This window comes from Passer domesticus, chromosome 2, assembly GCF_036417665.1.
Source record: "Passer domesticus isolate bPasDom1 chromosome 2, bPasDom1.hap1, whole genome shotgun sequence".
Classification (NCBI taxonomy): Eukaryota; Metazoa; Chordata; class Aves; order Passeriformes; family Passeridae; genus Passer; species Passer domesticus.
The window spans coordinates 86,603,322-86,625,470 of NC_087475.1; the positions used below are offsets into that span (position 1 = coordinate 86,603,322).

The window sequence follows — 22,149 nt, forward strand, 5'->3', positions numbered from 1 at the left end:
TTTTTTTTTTTTTTTTTTTCCTGTTTTCTTTCTTTTTTTGGTCCATCTGGGACTTAATTTCTTTTATTTTTTTCTCTACTTTCTGTCAGGGAGTTGGTCCAGGGCAGTTCTGGGTTCTGGCTAACTCCCCACTCCATCTCTAAGGCGTGGCATTGGTATTTTACATCATGACAGGGAGCAATCCCAGCAATGTCTCGCTGAACATAGGTCAGGGCTGAGCATTAAAGTTTAATGGAGATGCATCTCTCCTTTCTCCTTCAACCCAGACATGCTCATTCTAGCAGTTCAGTGGATCAGCCTCTGGATACCAGTCGCTTTCTGCTCACACTGGTGAGATCTGCACCTCACATGCCTGGGTGTCTTTGGCTTGGCTCTGCCCCAGATCCTCACCAGTTGCCCCATTCCAGCCCATGAGAGCAAATTTATTGCTCTCACTTGACTTGCTTTGGCTGGGGGTCCCACGTGGGCCACAGGCTGGTTGCTCCCCAGCCCGCTGCCTGCCAGTCTGTGTTATGAGCCCATCTCACTGCTCTTGCACGCTCCTCACTTCTCTCCCAAAAGCATGTTTGTCCTAGCAATAGGCAAATGATACCTCCAGCCCCACTGGTTCCTTGCAGCTGGGTTTGTCTGGGTTTTTGCCCAGCAAAGTGAGCTCAAGATGGACCAGAGAAGAAAACAACAGAGAGACCCCTGAAGACTTGTTGGGAGGACAGAAGCTGCCTAAAACTCAGCGAAGAGGCTGTGGGATGCAAGACTAGAGTAAAACCAGGTTTGAACATTGCATACCACCCACCTCGCCCAAACACTCGCAAGTCACCACTGTTCCCATTCCTCATGCAGGAGCAGGGCACCAGGGAGCACAAGCAAGGTGACAGTTCCTGCATTCCTGCCACCACTGCCTCTCCCATGTCCAGGAAGAACCAAAACAGAGGGGAAATACACAAGACTGCTGGATACTTCCTTGCTGTAGTGCCTAGCACATACCTCCTTCCTTCTCTGCTGTGGAGGAGTTACAAACCCAGAGCCCAGCCAGGGACTGTGCAGAGGCTGAGGCATGTGGGATGAGAAATGGGGCCACGGAGGGATATGTGGGGGTATCCTTGTGTCCCTGACAGCACCCGGGCCCTGCTGTGTGTTGTTTTGGGATCTGCAGGCAGCACTGCCACCTAAGGGCAATGGAGCAGGCAGCCCCTTGTGGAGCCTTGTGCCCTCATGTGCCCTAGAACTACAGAATACTTTGTATTGGAGGTGGCCTTAAAGATCATCCAGTTCCAACCCCTCACCATGGACAGAGACACCTTCCACTAGACCAGGTTGCTGAAAGCCCCATCCAACCTGGCCTGGAACACTTCCAGGGATGGGGCATCCACAACTTCTCTGTGCAAGCTGTGCCAGTGCCTCACCACCCTTACAGGAAATTTCTTCCTAATATATAATTTAAACCTGCCCTCTGTCAGTTTACATTTATTCCCCCTTGTACCACTTGACTTTTTCGCTTCTGTTGCCATAAGTCAATTGGTCTTGACTCCATCTGTAAGCCCTGGTATGAGTTGTACTTAGACATCAGCTCACATGGAGGCCAGTCTGTCCCCTGGCAGATAGTACAACAAGCAGTGAACAAGAGAATGTTTGAGTTGAGCTTGACCATGGGATGGAGAGGGCATATCTGGTAAGATTCTCTGCAGATATCTCACCTTCCTATGTTTGTTCACCTACCAAAACTACCAAAAGATCTAATGTTCCCTGTCCCATTTGGGATTTTGAGGTAGCTTGTGTTGGGACAGGAACATGGATCCTTGAACCCTGTACTCTGATCTGCTGTTCCACCATATATACAGATGCAGCTTTTTCCTCAGTGTTCCCATCAACACTTTCAGCAGTGTCAAGGAGCTCCCTCTTTTAAAACACCTATGTCACATCTAGATCTACTGGTTGCACACCTCAAGGGCATTTGGATCAGAACCCCCTCCCTCATCCTTTTCTTCCATGTTCTGAGTGTTCCTAACAAGGGAAACAGCTGCGGCTGCAGGTTTACTGTGGAGGACAAATGCAGATGTCATATCTCAGCCCCAGGTTTGACCCAGCCTCACTGGAATAGGTGGGGGAGACCTGGTGGCCCAAACTGACTTCACACCAGGCTCATGGTTAAACATCAGGTGCATGCATACACCTTCTTGCCAAAGTCGCAGTTCATTTCTTACCCTTCCTGCCACTTTAAATTTGTTCCAAACTTCCCTGACCCTGGCTTTCCTGCTCCACAAACAGCAAGTTATTTTAAGATCTGACACTGTTCAGCTTTTATTTCTGTGTAAACAATACCGGAGATGGAGTGGTATTGGCACAAAGGAGCAGCTTGAGAGCAGTTAGCTGCCTGCTGTCTTTTTCCTCCTTTTTTCCCTCTTTCCCTCTGGAGATAAGTTAGTTGTGGTACCGATGAGTCTGCTGAAGAGCAGAGCACCACTAATGACCTGGAATTTGTTTCCTAGAGGACAGAAACAGGGGGAGATCCTTGCTGGTCTTTACCAGCTGGTCAGAGTGTCCTTGCTGTGATTCCCCTGGCAATTTGGAGAGGGAGCTAATGGCACTGAGAGTGAGACATGTTTGGGTGGTTGTAGTCTGTCTACTTCTTTGGAGAAAATTAAAAAATATGTCTAATCATCTGCACCCTGAAAGTGGCCATTTCTTTCCCTTGGTTCTCCAAGGAGGTAGGACTGATGAGCTCAGGTGTTCCCTTTCTACTAAAACTCATCCCACCTGTCTCAGGATTGCTATCAGGCCTTTGCTATTAGGCTGGATCTTTAATGATTTCATTTTTATAATTTCATTTACACCAGACAACAATCAAACCCTGCTAATCTTCCATACCTTATTCCTCTTGCTGTATTCTGCTCTTCAGGGTGCTGGGTTCCCAGAAACTGCTGTGGTGGTCACTGTCCTTGATACCAAGAGGAAGTTTCCTGCCCATATAGGTGCCAAGAAAAGGACTGAGGCAAGGATGCAGAAGTTTTTAGCAAGGGAAAGGGTCTTAAGGTATCTACATGGTTAGAAAACCAGGCCTCTGGCTTCAGGGCATTCAATGTAATCAAAACCTCTGACATTTGCAATGCTTGGACCAAGTCTTTCATTACTTTTTGGGTTTTGGAAATTTAGGAATTTCTATCATTTTCTTATTTATATGTTTTTATTGTGACTGTGGACATTTTGAAGAGGTAGAACTGAAGAAAATCTAGAAGATATGTGAGCCTTGTGTTTGCAAACCCATAACTCCGCCATCCCAGAGAGTCTATTGGAAGATAAGTATTTGTTGAGCCTCTTGACCATACCCAGGACTGATGGGAACTGGCAGAGGATGCAGCTGTTTGTGGGAGCACAAGGTTTATAGGACAAAAAAATGCTCTTATCTCGCTGCAAATAATAAAACCATCAACTAGCAATAAAAAAAAATTTATGCTCAGCTTTCAAAAAGGACCAACAAAATACTCCAGCTCTTCTTGACTGTTTCCCAGCTGGCGCCCAGCTCAAGGGTATCCAACTGGCCTCTTCTGAAGATAAATACAGAGCTGGAGGACTGGGGCCTTTGGGGAAAATCCTGCCCTTTCCTGGCCAATGTCCCACTGGTTTAGCTGAGCTGAGGCAGGGATTTGAGCTGGGAGAGAAGGAAGAAATGTGAATTTTGAGAGGTTTGAGGTTTTTTTGGTGCTAAAAGCATTGCCCAGCCTTTCCTGCACAGGTTTCCTAGCAGAGATTGACAAGCTGAGTTCACATCTCAGCCCTGGCACCCAGAATCAGAAACCCATTTAACATAATTCTTTGTTTTGTAGTTGGCTTATATGGCTGTGGGCCCTGTCAGATGAGCTCTGTTAGTTTAATGGGCACAGAGGAATTTTTAGGGTGACTTACTGACCGTGGAAAAATGAGCGTGGCAGACGGTATCAGCAGTGCATCAAAAAACAAAACCATGCAGAGCCCTTGGAAACAAAAACAGCTGATGGACTTGGAGTGAAGTGTCTGAGCAGAACCGAGGGAGAGAGGGAGAGAGACAGGCATTTTTGGGTGTCAGCCAACTAAGACGAAACTCAAGTCAGATTCGCCTGCATTTATATTTCCCAGAGGGGTCTTGGGACTGTTGTAGCCCATGTGCCCCAGTCATGCACTTTGGGATTGATGGAGCTGCCATGAATCTGTGTCTGCAGAGTTTCTCAGGCATCAGGACAGGACACAGATCTGCAGGTGATGCCCAATACATAGGAACCAGGCTGGCAAGTGCAATGGACAGAGAACCCCAAAATGCAAGTGCAAGCAGGTTGGACAAGGAAAAAAAATCACTTTTGCAAAGGATAATTTTCTGGCAGTTTTTTACAATGTGACACTTTCCCCCTGCCACGGAAATGTATTTTCCCATTTTTTCCCTCCATACATTTCCCATTGTTCCCTCCAAAGCTTTGAGAGGGACATGGTTTTATATGCCCTGCACACTGCTTTGTAAAACCTCATAAAAGCCAGGACAGATTTAGACTCTCATTTCCCAGACCCCAATGCCTGTTTGTTTGCTGGTTTATATTGCTTTATATTTCCAATTAAAACCAAGCCTAAGCAAAGGGAAAGCTTTCTAAAGCCTTTAAAGCCTCCAAGTGAAGGCACATGGAGCAGGAAGGAGACATGAAACTTTCAATTCCTGTGAACTTTCCGTGACACCAGTCAGGGTTTGTTTCCAGACTGATTCTTATTTATGAATGCAGTAGCATTTATTACTGATTTTATCTGTAAAGATGGCATTTCTTCCCTAGACAGTTTCTGTGCCTCAGTTATAATTACTGCCTGCTCCTCAAACATACTTTTGATTTATTTATTGTGGTACAATACCAGAGCTGTAATATTGGCAATTACTTAGGGCTGTGGGGCTTACATCTGATCCAGGGATGCCCTCCTTCCACGTCCCAGCTCCCTCCAGGAAGGCTGAGAACATCCCTAAGGGTCCATCACAGTGTAGATGTAGCCAGGAAACATGCCTTCTGCTATGCCAGGTGCTGCACAAGCACTGAGCAGAAAGGCAGCCTCTGCTTGAAAGGATTCATCACTAGGGCACAGTACAGATGTGTTTGGTGCATCTTTTATCCTGCCTGTAGCCATTTGCTGCCGGAGACACATCAGTGGTGGTGCCTGTTCCCTACAAGCTGGGAATGTTTTTTAAAAGGACACTTGGCCACAGCTCCTGAAAAACGTGTTTAAAAATGAGACTGTCCAGGAAAATTAGATATTCTGTATCTCTTCTGTTCCCCACTTGCCCATAGTCTGTGTGGGATTCAGACACAGAAGGGAGTTACGGTTTCTCTGAGGCATCCAAAGACCATCTTTACCATTTTTCCATGCTTGCAATCACTTTAAGCCACAGAGAATGAAGCAAATACTTAAAGCTGTGTGAAAAAATAAGTGCAGCCCTCCATAAAGGCCAACAAAACCCATCAACCTGAGTCTTCATCCTTAGAAACAGTCAAAACTTGGCTGGACACAGTCCTGACCTGCTGTAGCTGCCCCTGCACCCCTCTGGTTAAAAAACCTTCTCCTAATATCCAACTAAAGCTCATCTCAAACACTTACTGGGCATGTAGCTTCCTTTCATACTTACTGGGTTGTTGTCACATGCTGAGGAATGTGACTGGTTTGCACCTTTGATTGATTGCTATCCTTTATATCTGTTTATTAAAATGGAAAATAACATTTCACCTCAAAAATTTCATCACGTGCTCTCTCAGTTCCACATGACCTAATCCCATCCCAGCCAGCACAGCTGCTTGTGCCAAGTTTTGGTATGATTACCTTCCATCATTTCACTGCCAAACTGTCCCTGTGCTCATGCGCCGCTGCTTTTGAAAGTAAGCTGGAGTGGAGTGACTCATTGCAATTGCTTTTTTTTTTTTTTCTCCATAACTGACAATGAATCCTCTTTTTGAAGTGTTGGGTAGGTGTCTGGGCACTCACAAATACTTCATCACCTGTAGAGGTGTCGTGAAAGACATTTGCACTGCCTGTAGCTCCATCCTCACCTTCATCTCACAGCTGATCATCTGCCCTGCCAAGCACCACCTTGTTTGACATTGCTGTATGTGTAAACCCTCCCCTCAAGCCTGAGTGTGCTCTGCACAGACTGAACCTTGATGTAAATCCTTTACGATGATAATTATTTTTGCTGGCTTGCCATGATGGTTCATATTGCTCTCCAGTGAGTCATGATGAAGTCTTTCAAATACCCACTTGAAATCCATAAATTCTGTGATGAATCTTTCTGCTTCTTGATGGTTTCTTTGATGATTAGTGTTAGGGTCAAAACCTGGTCAACATATGGTCTTCCAGCTGAAAACAAAAAGGGAGCTTGTAAAAAAAAGGGAGAACGACTTTTTACATGGGCAGATAGGGATAGGACAAGGGGGAAGAGTTTTAAACTAAAAGAGGAAAGAGTTAGTCTAGATCTTATGAGGAAATTCTTTACTTGAGTGTGGTGAAGCACTGACACAGGTTCCTCAGAGAAGCTGTGGATGCCTGCAGTGTTCAAGACCAGGTTGACTGGACTCTGAGCAACCTCGTCTAGTGGAAGGTGTCCCTGCCCATGTTGTAGAGTTGGAATTACGTGGTCTTTAAGATCCCATCCAACCCAAGGCAGTCTATGATCCTACAAAAATGCTACTATCATCTCTTGAGTTGTGTCTGAAAAAAACTCCTGATAGAGCAGAAGACTGTTTTTCCCAGAAAGCACTATGGCTTTTCTTCCTCCCTGTGATTCTAAGAGGAGGTGGATTTGTGATTTTCATTTGGAGCTCATTCATGCTTTTACAGCTTTATTACAGTTTTTATATACTGTTAGATCTCCTCTTTGGCATCACCATAACTCCTTCTGATCATCTAAGATCCCGTTGTTTTTTAATGTTATGCTCCAGAAACTCACTTCCACCATTTCTTCTACCTCTAAAAAGAACTCAAGAGCACAGGCTCAGAAATGCTTTGAGTTTCTTTGGCACGATGCTGGAAGGACCACTCTGTCCTCTGCCTGCAAGTAACATATTTATGGAGATAAATCCATGCTGTGCAAGTCCTGGGAAAACAGAGCTTTGTGTACTAAAAGATCCACTCTCATCTCAGTGGTGAGAAGACATGCTGCTGGTCTGGTGTCTTGTGGCACCATCTGAAGGGAAGGCCAACCCTGTGTTCACAGAGCTGTATGATACTGTGGCTTGTTTTACAGATAAAGTGGCTCAAAGAATTAGTACTGCCGTGACTGCAAGAATGCCCTCAATCATATTAGATAAATTAAAATATTTGCTTTAATAAGGTTTATGAGCAATAAGGTGACGCACACATGGGTTTTCCCTGTGGGTGCATTGCTGCATGAATGGTCCCTGTGACGTTCTTGGCGGTCTCCAGAGCAGCTGAAGTTGGGAGGTTGGAGCAGGCTGGCTTCTAGTCTGGTCTAGTCCCAGTAGTCCCTGCATTCCCATGGTTGTAGCCAAAAGCCATTATAACCTGGCTTATCCTTCCCATAATCTCTGGAGAAAAGTGGGTCTAATGTACTATCTATTTGTCACCATTCCCCTTTTCATCCCGTAGATGAAGGATGAAGATGGATCTCACCCAGATCTATCTCAGCAGCCAAATACACTAAGTTCAGACATGTGTCACATCAGTAATTAAAATGAAAAATTAAATAAATCCCATTCCTGTGAGGAAGAAGGAGTGCTCAGAAGTTGCCTGTATGGAGTCAGAGCAATCTGGGGAAATGCTGTTCTTGCAGCAAATGGAGCAGGTGAAAAGCCCAAAACAAACTCCCTTTCAAAGACAGTGAAAATTCAGCATCTTTGTTTTCACTCCCTCTGGTATTCATTTCCATACTCTTTCAGTGTCAATTTTGATTCACACCTTTTCATTCTGAATTTGAATGAATTTTGGGAAAAAACAAGAATTGCACTTTCACATCTAAAAAGCACATCATGATGATTTTCAGTCGAAGAGGGGCAGTCTGCTCCCAAAAAACTGTCTTCTCTGATGAGAATGAGTTGAAATCCCTTGACCTTCTCCCCTTTTACTTAAAATTCACTTTTATTCTCTGAAGGTTTCTTGTAATTTCTGGCTTCAAACGATTCCTTAGCAAGCTCCTATTTTGATTAAATAGCATTTTCCAGCTGGAGGATGTCAGAAGATTTTCAGCTGGCCCTAAGCCAAGTGTGAAGCACTGGGCAAGGCACCGGGCAAGAAGATGTGGATTTTGCTCTGGATGCTGGTTCCAGTTGTGGTGGGTGCATGGATGGATGACCTGCAAGTGGGGTAATGTCATCTGGTGCTTCTGGCTTTTAAGAATGGCAGAAGAAGCAGATTTACCACAGATTTACTGTGAGCTGGTGTGAGCAAGGAAGTGGAGGGTGAGGAAATGCTGAGTAAGGCCATGGGATGGTTCCCAACCCATGAGAAAGAATCAGAGCAGGGATGGTCTTTGGATGCCAGTGGATGTTTTGTACCTGAGTCAGGTGATGAATGTCAAAATCCAGAACTGTAACCGTGAAGGAGATTGTGATGAATCTGCCTTACCTGAGTCTCCTGAAGACCAAGCTATACATTACGCTCCACTGCTCCACTAAAGGCAGCTCTACTGCTGCTGTGTGTTAAAAATAACCACAAAACCAGCCCATGCTTTAGTGCACAGGGTTCAAACAGCAACATCCATGCTGGGAGTTTGCTCTGCTTCTCAGTGCAGAAATATCCAGCGAGGAGGGACTTGCTTGTGCATGACCAGATGTGACAGGGAGATGGAGGGTGTCCAGGTGGAAACACTCATGCACAGGGAAAAGAAAAACAAGAACTGAAGGTGAAGCTGAACTGATAGTGACCAAAGTCTGTCAGGATGTTAAGCCCAGTGGGATTGAGGACTCCAGCCCATTCTGCATCTCCTTTAGTCACCCTCAGCTCTTTCTTGGGGTGGTCCCACAGGGGCACAAGCCATGGCAGATGAGGAATGTGGGGACACGAAAAGTACTGGAACCGACCCTAACACAAAATTGCTTGTGGGAGGAGCTGCCAGCCCTGCTTTCCTGAGTGCGAATACCACTCCAAAGTATTGCACTGCTTTCAGCCCACGCCAGTTCTTGCCTTTGGCACAAGCTGTGCTCCCCACTCCCTGCCAAACCAGTACAGATGTTTTAACACCCACCAGAACCCAGATAATTAAAAACAGAATCGAAAGACTGGTCGGAGTTGTTTTCTTTTAATTGCCTGAACTCTCAGCCATTCTCAAGCGAGATGCTTCCCACTTTCTGACATTGCTTCAAAGACATTTTTGTGGGACGCATTGCTAATACTCATTTTATGATTAGGGGAATGTCTAGAAGCCCCAACCAGGATGAGGATCACACCATCCTGCTGATGTAATGGTTACCACAGAGTGGAACAAGTGCAGGAAAGATGAGTACAGCATCTGGGAATACACTTTCCTGGGAAATAAGAGCTAATTTCTAACCAGCAGCTTTTCAGCCGTGGCATTGCAGAGCTCAGCTCATTTTCAAATGGGTTTGGGGAGTGTTTTCAATGGAACAGAACCATGTGATCAGCTGGTGGGCACAGGTCAGAGAATGCTGCAAGTCCTTTGCATCCTAGATCCTCATGGGAGACAGTGCTTACCATGGAGAGATTGTGAGCAGCTGAGATAAAGGAAGCAGTAGCATTTCCTGTTGTAACAGCGGGAAGCCAGTAACAAAAACTTTCTTCCTACTCTGTGCTTGTACAACCCTGAGATACAGGAGTGTGGCCCATGATGAGAAGCTTGGTTCTCTCAGACCAGTTGCAAACAGCCAGGTTTGACTTTCACAGAAAAGAACTGATTCAGGATCCAGTTGTCATGAAACCAGTTGTCACATGTGTCTCCTCTGAGGCCACTTAGAAAGCATCTGTGGAAGGAGAACCAAGAAAACCTTCTCAGGCTTCACTCTACATGAGCCACATCATGTCATCTCATCTTTTTTCCATTAGGATGCTTTGAGGTCCTCCTGGACGTGCAGGTGAATTTTGTCCTTGCATTTGTCATTACTTGACTGTTTGGGAAGGAGCTGACCAGCACAAGGCCACAACCCTAGTAGGATCAGGCTGTTTTCATGGCTCTCCCCCCAATCCCTGATGCAAAATTCCTTGTCTGCCATGCTCAGACATGAACATTTCCATCCGACATTATTCCAGTTAATTTCTGGTTGCTGTGGAGACCAATTTAAATGAAACTCTAGTATTTTGAAAGAGAATATGAGTCTAAGTCATTTGCCATGCAAGGTCCCATGCTAATAGCATTAGCATATTATTTGATTATGGCGATGTGTAGGGAATAAATTCCAAGTCCTTTTGCCATCATTGCATCTTAAAAGAAGAGGAAGAGAAAAACCTCTGGGCTTTAACTGATACGGAAGACCTTTACTGCATGTGAACTCCTGATTTCTGAATGCATAAAGCTTTGGGGGTCACAGGCATTTTTAACCTCATGGCAATGTGAATAGCTTGCTGGAAAGGACCTTTTCTTTTTCTGCTTCCACTGAGCACTGTTAATAGACTGTCTAACAGGCAGGACTCGGGTTTTTAATGATGGGCAGAAAAATCCAGGATGGCTTTTTGAGCTGTTTGCATTTTTCCTGGAGTGCTGGTGTTGCAGAACATATCAAAAGAGCAGCTGGGCAAGGTACAATCCTCCCATTGCTTATACAGATTTTTGCTTCTTGCGTTTTGCCCTCTAATATTTTAAGAATGGCATCGCCTTCAGGATTTCTTCAGATGATCCCAGTATGTGGACAGGGTATGCCCATGCTCCTAAGTGAATAAAAAACAAGAACAAGAGAACAAACAAAGAAACAAAAAAACACATGGAAAACTGTTGCAAATAGGCTTGTTTTGAGAGAAAAGGCTGCAGAGATGAAAAAGGGAAGCTTACTTCCAGCAAGAAAAAAAAACCAAACCAGTTTCATTCTCCACCCCAACGAGCATGTTTTCTGGAGCTGGACTGATTCTTGCTTGCATTGACTTTCCAGGTTGCTCTGTGGCTCGTTCAGGGACACAGTATTGTGTCCATGAGGGTTAATGACTTCTTCTGTCTCCTCTCTGGATTTTTGCAGGGCTGGGCATAACAGGCTCACCTGAAGCTGTGTGAGAAATGTGGAGCTGTACTGCAGCCACCTGTCCTCATCTTCACCCCTTACCCCTGCACCGCAGCTCCCACCCCCCCTTTCCTTTTAACTCATCAGCTAAAATACCACCCACAGAGCAAAAATAACATTAATCTTATATAGAGGAGAGAAAAACAGAGTCAAATTCCTGCAGTTAGATCGTATGCATGAGTGCAACTGCACCCATGAAGAAGGGGACTCTCAGAGGAGAAATTTGGGGGTGCTCTTTTTTTTCCAAGCGTTGCCTTGCTGAGCAATGGTAGAGCAGACCCATAACAGTGTTGCTGTTTTATTGACTCCCCGACAAACTGGGAGTTGTAATGTTTCTTCCCCCAAGGTAAGGTGAGATCGAAATAAATTACTTCTGTAAAGAGCCAGGAATGGCAGTTCTTCTGTAATACAAAGTGCAAATATTTGGGCCTCTTGTGTGCTGCCTTGAATAGAAATGGTCCTAAATCATGCATAAGCAAAATGGGTTCACATTTTCTACTAGTGAAAGTTCTTCTCTGCTCTCCTGGAACATTAAAGACCTCCACTCCCACTGTCTGTAAAATGGGATATAAAATTTAAAGCTGGCTGTTAAGAAGGCCTGTCAGGGATTAGACCTGGATTCATTCTTTCTCCTCCATCCCTGCTAAGTGAGGCGTGCACTCATGTTTGCTCAGGCAAGGAGAAGTTCCCACATGCTGCTTGTAGTGAATGATAAGAGGATGAGGAAAAATTTTTCCAGGACCTAAAAGCAAGTTTTTCCTGGGCTAGTGGAGTTGTGCATCAGCTTCTGGACTTTTTGATGATGTGTTGGACTGCAGTACTTGGGTGAGACTGCTTTAGTGTGATTTCCAAGGGAAAACTGGGTTAGGAGGTGCCAAAATTATTAGTCATCATCATCATCATAAATAGTAATAACCAGTTATAATAACCAATAATAATATCCAGTGCAATCCTCCGAAGCAGGATGCCAGAGCTTCATGTCACACAGTAAGAGAGCTGGTTTGATCCTGGGCCATCATGAGTCTGCCTCTGGGGGAAAAAAACCCTTTTTCTCATATAAATATGTCATCTCTTTCTATAGCTCTTAATTTTCAACAGCTTCAACCCTGTCCTGCAGCACTGGCCTCCACAGACTGCTTGTACCTCCAGACAGACTTGCTAAGGGTGCCTCTGGCATCTGCCAGAATCACATGTGCCACCCACAGACAGAAAGGAGCTAATTCTACACATCCCCATTGCCTTGGGTTTACCACCTTATATACTTACCCTGACAAAGGCAAGAATACCCACCTTGAGACTACTTTGTGTTTTTTACAGTTACACCACATAATCTTTGCCCTTTTCCTCTGTTCCAGCCTTTTCTTTATACCATTTAATCAGATGGGTTTTGCATCTCCTCAACAGATTGGTTTTGTATATCAGAAATTATGATCCATGTAGCAGAGCAAGATGAGGTTAGTTCCACGCAGCAAACAAGGCTCAGCCCAGCCTGTGCTGTCACCCTGGGACTGTCCTTCATCCCTAGCTGTGGGTCACTGTCCCACTCCAGGGCTCTCAGATGAGGGTGTCCCACGTGGGATACTCAAGAGCACACATAAGCCACATTTGTGAGCATCCACCTTCATCTGCTTTTATCTTAAAGCACTGAAACCCTTTTAACAAAAATGAATAGCTGCACACCCAGCGTCCCAGTCTGGCCAAATGTTAAACTTCCAAATATTGACATGAGTGTTGAGCTCCACCATCAAGTGGCAGATTTGCCCTTCTGATGGTAACTGCCATGTCCAGGACACATTGATATGAAACAAAGATGGGTTGCTGTCACCAGGAGGTATTCCCAGGGCAGGGATGGGATTTGGGGCACAGCCTCATCTTGCAGAAGCAAACCTGTGTTCTCCATGGGGAAGCATTGCATTGGTTCTGTTTCAGTCTCTCTCCCTTCTGCCCCTTCATCCTTCAAAGAATTGATTGCTGTTAAAATAAGTGAGGTATGTAATGCTTTGAGGTCAGGTTCTTTTCCCTCTCTTCTTGCTCACTCACTCTCCAGCACTGTGATATTTTCCCGTTTCCCATGCTTCCTCGAAGCAAATGCTCTCTTTGCCAATATTTTTCAGTGTTTTCATACAAATGCAAGCACAGCACTGATACTAACGGAGAAAGGCAGTTTATTTATTGTCATCTTTTTCTTACTGTCTCTCCCATAACTCTTTATTAGGTAATTCTCCCTATCCTGTGTCAAATGCTTAAATAATTGGGAGATTTCACTGTTCTCTATTGAGAAAACCCAAGGAAACTAGCATAGGCTATGTGTCATTTAGATGAGTGAAATTGTGTAAGTGAAACCATGCACTCAGCCCTCTGTGCAGCAGGTCCTTGTCTGTAAAGGAGTGATGCTCCTCCTTTCCCTTGGCCAGTCTGTCTTGACCAGTTTCCTAAAGCAAATGGAAATGAGCATCAGGAACTGGAAAGCTCAGAAGCTATATGTCACTGTTTTCTCTCCACTCTTCAGCTCTTCTGCAGTCGGGGATGAAGCTGTGCCATGTCCTCACCTTTGGGAAGCTCAACTGCCCCTGCTTGGCACCCAAAATTCAGGCAGTGGTAAGAATTGGGGTGCCTGTGTCCATGCACACAGCTCTCCATTTTGAAAGAGAGGGGAAGTTATCCAGATCAGATGCTGTGTCCCACTAACCTGCTGGAGAAAACCTTTAGTGATCTGCCAATGCATCCTCAGACTGACAACAGCTTTTCCAAATGCCATCCAGCTTGGAGGCGATAGGGAAAGCTCAGTAAATAAACCTTCCTTGGGTGCCATGCTCATCCTCATGGCATCCCAGAGCCTCTTGGCAGCACTGTGATGTGTTGACTCATCCACTGGACATGTTGTTTGTTCTCTTCCTGCCAGGAGAAGCATGTGGATGGCTTGTTTTGGTAGGGTTGTTTGTCTTGTTTTAATTATTTCTTGGTATTTGTGCATGAGGAGAGAGCTGGCAACAGAAGTGGGGGTGCAGGGAGATTCCCATGATGAAGGTTCCCCCTCTTTTTTGCTAAAAAATTATGGAATTGCTCCAAAGAGTGAGGAAGATGATGGTGCATGAGCATGATCTGCTCTGTGCCATCCTAGGGATTATTTCTAGTAGATTTCTACTATTCCCTTGATAAAGAAGGTCTTATTTACCACAAGTTTTAACTGTCACAAAGTCAGCAGTGTGGTCCAAGGCCTTTTGCAGCCAGAACGGATCTGAGGAGCTCTTATCTGTGGAGCTCTTGGACCAGTCCTTTCCAGTTTGGTGTTGGGGATCATGGGAATTTTGTGCCACTCAGGGATGCCACGCAAGCCTGGCACCTTTGCTGCAGTCAACAGGAGCACAGGAATTTATCCACAGCATCACGTGAGGGTACAGGGAGTTGTAGTCCCAGCCTCTGCCTTCAGGCAGGGAAGGATGACGTTGCGGCTCCAGTGGAAAAGGACATTCAGAGCAACAATTTCCAAAGGAGGCTGAGTTATTATTTTGTTCAGATAAGCCCAGGAACACTGTGTGAAGCTATGTGCACATAGCAGCAGTCGAGTGCTCTGAGCAAGGGAATTCAGAACTGTCAACAAGGAGGGAATTACCAATTTGGGGGATTGAAAACATTCATAAAAAATTCCTGGCTCCCAGCCTAGTCCATCCCATTGCTGGCTGTGCTCACAGTTGTGGATTTTTGTTTTGAGGATGGATTTCCAAGTTTTTTTCCTCATTTTGCTGTAACACATGGACAAAAAGGTATATCTTAACCTGGACTAGTGAGTTCCAAGCCTTCAGCCAAAGGCCACTGACATCATGGGGAATTGCAGGGCTGTGCTGGTTTGTCCCCACAGAGCTGCTGGCTTCTTGCAGGGACCAGTTCAACAGCTGCAGCCTGAGCCCAGCAAGATGTATTTGTGTAAATCATGCTGCTGACGTTGGATTTTAACTTGTGGGCGTCCAACACTGCCTTTTCCAGACCGTGAGAGTCCAATTCCCCAAACTCAGAAGAGAACTGGCCAAGAAACATGGGGTTAAGATGACACTTCCCACATGGCCCCACTACATAACTTTAACTCTGTCTCCCCTGGGAATGGCAGTAGGAACTGCACAGGATCTTATCCCTCCTTGGCTGTACTTGATACATTCCCTGAACATAAACTCAGGATACCAACATCAAGCCAAAGGATTAGAGGGTTACGTCTGCGCTGTTAAATGATGGATGGTCCTGGGTTTATCCATGGCCCCAAGGTGGATGGCCATGAGGGATTGAGAATCATCATTCTTTTTGGCTTGTGGGGAGCTCGAGTTGAGTATCTTTGGTCATGATGCAGGTGGGACCTCTGCCTGGAGGCATCCAGATGGGATCCCATGGAGATTATTCACTAAGAGCACTGCAGGGATGTGGGAAAGGAGTGTTTGTCCTCATTGCTTGGCAGCTGGGTGCTGCAGCATGGCAAGTTGAAATGGCTTTGGGAGCTCTGTCTCATATTCATCCTCTGTGCCTCTATTACCCTCATGGGGATCTGTCTGCATTTAACTTGATGTGGTGTCCTGATTTTTCCCTTGGAATGTGCTAGTCTTCAAATACTATTTTTCTGCCATGATTTCCTTTCTTGCCTCCTTTCCTGCCCTCCAGCAGGACCTGCTGTCAGTGTGTGACCTGGACACATGAGCTGTCCTTTATTCTAGTTCCAATAAACCCCACAACATAAAAAATCCAGTCCAATCTTGGCAGTCTTCTTCAACAGGATTTATCTTCCCAGCCCTTCTATACCCTCCCAGCCCTGCAAAGCAATCTATCTCTCACCTACTATTATGGAGTTCATCTCACAGACCTAATGGAGTACGTGAGTCCTGAATTGGCTCCCACTAATGCTCTCAGTGGCCGGGTTGCTGTGGGAAGCAAGTTGGGAATTCATTTTGAAAATCGATGAGAATGCCAATAGAGAGGCTTTCCCCAGGGAAGTGACATGCTTTTACCCGGCATTGCCTCCTGCCCCCCTTCATCCCCCATTTTCATTTATGTGGTTGGAGTAGCCGTGGAGTAATTCATCCTGATTTCAATGAGTGCATCTTTTGCACTGTGTTCTCCACTTTCCCCAAATCAGACTGATTTTTGGGGAAAGATTAAGGTCTCCTGGCAGTGCAGAATGCCAGGACTCCCTGAAGTGCTATCATTTGAAGTTGCTGTGCCCTGGGGTGTTGCTGGGGACTGTCTCCTCTGTGCAGCCCCATCTTTCCCCTCAGGCTGTGTTTGCACAAATAAATCAGTGTTATTTATAACTCCTGGGTGTATTTTGCCTTGCCATGATATTTTGATGCAATGGCAAGTGCAGAGCCTGCAGGGATAGTGTGAGAGGACACCTCAGAGCTATTGGAGGGAACCCAACACCATGCAGTTCATAGCTGTCCCCAGAGGTGACCTTCATGCTGGGATGGGAGCACAACACCAACCTGTCATCCTCACCGTGCCCAAAGAGTCTTGGCCAAAGCACAGTGCCATGGGCAGTTCTTGGTGCTGATTCGGGAGGTGGCAAGATGGGGCTTCCGAGGGGCACTTTGGGTGCAGCACCCCTGTTTTTGATGGCAGTGTGGGTTTGAGATCTCTCATCCTGGTTGATCTCAAAGCATTCGATTTGGAATTTTCATAGCTCTCAAGACTCCTTTCCAATGGGGATCATTCTGCACTGCTATGGGATAAATATTTAATAAGAATGAGGGTCAAGGCACTGTTTTGTCCGAGGACACTGAGATGGCCATTTACTCCCATGAAGAGCCCCAGGGGATCTTTAATGCCCATGCAAAAAAAGCCAAGAATCAGAGTTTTAAGCTGTCATCCCCCACCATTAATGTCAATGTTAAGTATCGATCCTTTCTTTGTTTAGCACAAACCAAACAACACAGTCAAGCCAGGCTCTTTGGCTTTTATTAATGTACGTTTTGTGCACTGGGTGAAGTTTGCAGTAACACCAGGGAAAAAATGTAGCAGCTGTGAATGAGCAGCAGACAGATTGATTTTGTATCTTGACATGATTCAGAAGTTGGTGAAAAATCACCCTGTGTGGAGCTTCTCCTTGTCCGAGCCACTACAGAAATGAGTTCTTTGTAGAGAACTCATTTCTCTGCAGCATAAAGGAATCAGGTGCAAAATTTCTGGTAGGATCTGGAATGTGAAGGAAAGAATAGAAAAAAAGAGGTTGGTAATCTATAAAAAGTCCCTCATCCTTGTGTTGGAGCTTGGTTGACTGAAATCAAATTTGAAGAACTGCTGAATGTCATGTCAGAGAAACCTGAGACCAATCCCAAAATTAGTGGTGGCTAGAATGTGTGGATTTCCCTTTTTATTGGGATTTGAGTTTTTTCTGTGTTTTGTATCCAAATCCATATATTTTTCTGTATTTTGTACCAAATAACTGAAAATCACACTCATTATATGAAGTGTGACTTCTGCGAACCACAGTGGTTTTCACATGTCAGGAGTGCATGGACAGTCTTCTGTGTGGTCTTCTGCAACCAGAGATGGATCAGCATTTCAAGCTATTCTGTAGCTTGTGGATTTTCTGAGTGTATTGGTTTTATTTTGGCTTTTTTGGTTTTGTTTTTGGCGTTTTGTTTTGGTTTTGTTCTTTTTTTTTTAATGGGGATTTACAACTTGGCTGTAAAAAGTCATCTGTGGTTTGAATTAATGAAGCACACTTTATGAGAGGGCTGGAGTAGCTGGGCGATTATTCCTGACCTCTGGGATATTCTCCATTGAAATTCATTTAATATTTTAAAGTCTGTTTCTCCTTGAGCAGAGGGAGTGAGCATCTCTTTTTATTCACAGAAAAAAGCAGCAACTCTCTTGAGGTCACAAAATCAATACAGAATTTGGAAACATGAGAATATTTTTCGTCTTTGCTGTCATTATGTCCATCTAGATTCCCACCCTATTCCTCAGTTAACCCAAGTGTAAAGGGATAGCAGTGATGCCCTTACACAGAGGGATGGAGGTGACTTAAATCACATCTCACTGTGGTGTGAAAGCTCCTCTCTTTTAAATCAGGTTTTAACAGCCCACTGAGCTCCCCATGAAATAGGCTGACATCCCACAGGCATCCCAGCCAGCCACTAAGCATGTGACAAAGTATTATAAAATTAGAAATTGTGATTTATTGTAGAATATGATAAATATTTATTTCCATACATAGTACATGTAGCTGCATGTGCTCTGAGTAGAGAAGGTGAGAGGATCCCTTGGAGCCATTAGCAAACCACACTGACCTCCATAAATGCCAGAGCATTTATGTGAGGAAAACCCTGGGAACAGGGGATGTGGGGTAGCTATGTCTGGCACTCACAGATGTGTTTCTTCCCTGCACAGACACCCTGAGGAGCATCGCCTCCATGAACCACGCCCCGCGCTCCTCCCCAGCAGAGCTCAGCAGTGCCAGCCACCACCTGCTGCGAGAGCGCAAGTCCTCGGCACCGTCCCACTCCAGCCAGCCCACCCTGTTCACCTTCGACTCACCTGCCAGCCACCTCCAGAGCACCCTGTCTGCCAGTGCCCCCCAGGACTACCTTTTCCTGCATCAGTGTATGAGCAGAAAGTCAGAAAATGCAAGGTATTGTGGCCCACCCACTCGGGGACAGCAGAGGGGAGGGCTGGGTGTGAGGGGCTCAACCCACCTACATCCTTGGAGGTTTGCAAAACCCATCTGGAGAAAGTCCTGAATGATGGTCTTATCTCATCATGGTTGGGAGGAGGTCAAAGTGGTGACCTCACAAGCCCCCAGCATTCCTGGCCTTTCAGGTGGTGTTAAAAGCTGGCTGAAAGGCCAGGCCCAGAGGATGGTGGTCAGTGGCATGAAGCCGAGTTGGAGGCCAGTCCCTAGCAGTACCTCAGGGATCAATACTCGGTCCAGTTGAAAGGGGCATGAAATTGCTGAGGAGCCTGGAGCATCTTTCTTAAATGGAAAGGCTGAGAGGGCTGGAACTGTTCAGCTGGCACATGAAAAGTCTCAAGGGTATCTCTCCTGCAGGGACAGTGCAAAGGGGATGGAGCCAGGCTCTTATCAGTGATGCCCAGTGCCAGGGACCTGAGGCTATGGGCACAAACTTAAACACAGGAGAGCCCATCTGAACATCAGGAAACATTTTTTCACTGTGAGTGTGACTCAACACTAGCACAGGTAGCCCAGAGAAGTTTAGGAGTCTCCATCCTTGAAGATATTCAGAAGCTGTCTGGGCACAGTCCTGCCACAGCCCTGGGTTGCCCTGCTTGAGCAGATGACTTCTACAGGCTCATTCCAACCTTAACCACTTTGTGATCCACAGGCAGGGCCCTAATTCCTGCTCTTAACCAGAAAAAGGACAAACAAAGGATGGGCAGGGTGTGCACCACCCTGCCGTTCACCCCTTCCAGAGCTCACTAGCTTTCGTGGCAGCTGATGGTGCACGGTGTGGGATTTCTGAGCCAGCGACAACTCCCCGCCTCCAGACCCAGCCGGTTGCCTTAAATAGCGAGTTTTTTTGACGTGAAGAGTTTTGGCTCGCAGGAGCAGGCGAGGAGGGAGAAAGAGGGAGGGAGAGACAGTCGGAGCCCAGCTGGCGTGGAGTGAGAGCAGAGCTCGGGCTGCAGCCTCCACTGGGCTTTCCTGCTGCAGCTGACTTTCCCTGCTCAGAAAACAACAACAGACAAAGGCTCAGAAAAATTAACTTCAGATAGAGTTAATGGAACAGTGTTTAAAAAAAATGGTCCTCTCACGCTCCAGCTATGAGGATACCTAAAAGCCAACCTCTGAGAACCCGAACAGGGCTGGGACCTGGAGGAGAAGGGAGCAAGCACCAATGCTTTGGTGAGCAGGAACAAACTGGCCAGTGGTAACTTCTGCAACTGGGCCATAAATAATGCTCTGATCAATGCCCAGTGCATGGGGTCAGGCTGCAGGACTGCTGGGAATCCCTCCCCTTTCTGCTCTGGAGCTCTTACTTTACTCATCCATAAAATGAGGGTAATAGTAGCTAATTGGCAGGCAGTGCAGAATAATTAACCCATGAGATGTTTCAAGTCATCAACCAAAAATACCCTGACAGAACCCAAACCACTTCTGGGTGGACTGAGGTCCAAAGGTGGCAGGGATTCATTTGTCTTATCAGAGCATCACTTGCTTTTTCCCCTAAATAAGCCCTATTTCTGAGCGCCATCTCGTGCTGGCTCCATGAAACAGAGTCCCTGGTGTCCCTGCAGAGCATCAACCACACCAGAGCAGTGTAAACCAGCATCTCCCAGCTTTTCCCAGAGGACTGGCACTTTCCCAGTGATTTGCCACAAGTGGAAACTCTCCCCATAACCATTTCACTTTGTCTCACCACAATGATTGATACGGCAAAACTTTTTTGGGGGGGTGGGGGGAGGGTGTTTATATGGGGCTGGCTGAGCCCTTTCTGACGGGGAGAGTGTGGTCCCCAAAAGCCTGACCCAGGTGTGGGATAAAACAGGAGAGGAAGCACCTAAGGGGAATCAGCAGAGGAGCAGTGGCTAACCAGCAGTTAGAGGCCCAAGATCTCTGTGCTTGGCCCCTGTTCTGACGGGTGTCCCCAGGCATGACTACATGTAAATTGAGGAATCATTACCAAGGCATGGATCTAGTGACCACACTGCCCTGCTCATCCTGGAAAACTCCAGGGCTTTTACAGATCTGAAATTAGCCCTGAGGTTCATTCTTCCCCACCCCCGTGCACGTCAGGACTGCAAACCGCAGATCCCAGCTGGGGACTTCTATTACCTCCCCGTTGCTTGTCCTGCAAGAGGGCAGGATGATGACGTGGCTGGAGACTTTGAAATTATCCCCATCAGGAATTTTTTCAGGTCTTCTCAAACACATTTGTAAGGCAGAGGTGAGATGAAGTCTCCCTCCTGAACTGTGGATGGGTGGTCGAGGCACAATGGCAGTGCTGGCAGATTGGCACTTTGCAGCTGTGCCCAGGGATGTTGTCAAATGGTGTGAAAATTGCCCTTTTGGAGCAATTTATGTCTGGACAAAAAGCTCATTCTTGCCTATGGCCCTGTCAGGTGCAGGTATCTCTCACCTATGATAGAGGCATTTTGACAGTGTTTCAGGATTAAGTGGCTTATGGGCATGTTTGGAGGGGTCTGAGGTGTTCTCATTGCTCTGGGGCTGGGCAGTGCAGGTCAGTAAGGTGACAAAGAGAGGAGCAGAGCTCTCTGCACCCAGAACCAGCTCTCCCCCCATTCCAGCCCCTTTCTCCTCTCCCTCTGCAGGAGTGCCAGCTTCTCCCAAGCCACAAGGTCTGCCTTCTTCATGCGGAGCGACACGGCGGTCCAGAAGCTCTCACAGGGCAACGGGCACTGCATGAACGGCATTGGTGGGCAGCTCCACGGCTTTTACAGCCTGCCAAAGCCCAGCCGGCACAACTCGGAGTTCAGGGACAGTGCCTACGACCTCCCGCGCTCCTTTGGCTCCTACACCCACCCCAAGTCGAGCCTCACCAGCTCCGAAACTGATAATGAGGAGGTCTACACCTACAAGACTCCCAACAACACCCTATGCAAGGAGTTTGGGGAGCTCTCCACGGACTCCTATGACATCCCTGCCACCCCACTCTCCATCTACCAGATCCCCAGGACATTTACACTGGACAAGAACCACAACGCTCTGGCTGTGGCCGCCAGCGACTCACCCGCTGCACCACCACCACGGCCCCCAAAACCTGGGCAGACAGAGCCACGGTGGGGCAGTCCACCCCAGCGGCCCCAGCCCAGTGAAAATTTAGGTCTCACCCCCATGGCAGCCACCATTCCCCGGAGAAACACGCTGCCAGCAATGGAAAACAGCAGACTGCACCGAGGTGAATTTGGAGGTGGGGACCTGGGGGTGGCTTTGTGCTATCCATTAGCCTTGGGCAGATCAGTCCCGCTGGGCTGTGGTAGGGCTGGGGTGCACGTGGCATCAGCCAGGGGGTTGAAG

The 22,149-nt window shown here is 46.5% G+C and overlaps 1 protein-coding gene across 5 annotated transcripts in view; it reads left to right on the forward strand.

Annotated features, from left to right (window-relative positions):
* The window catches only part of GAB2 (GRB2 associated binding protein 2), a 93,461-nt gene that overhangs the window by 57,507 nt on the left and 13,805 nt on the right, over positions 1-22,149 (forward strand). For 3 of the 5 annotated variants that reach the window (XR_010356573.1, XM_064409725.1, XM_064409726.1), the window contains exons 3-4: positions 18,543-18,783; positions 21,444-22,042. Coding sequence is in view for 4 of the 5 variants with exons in the window: in XM_064409725.1 (XP_064265795.1) it covers positions 18,543-18,783; positions 21,444-22,042 (840 nt within the window). In the remaining variant the exon portion in view is untranslated. The remainder of the gene's footprint in view (positions 1-18,542; positions 18,784-21,443; positions 22,043-22,149) is intronic. The other 2 variants (XM_064409727.1, XM_064409729.1) reach the window with 1 other exon arrangement.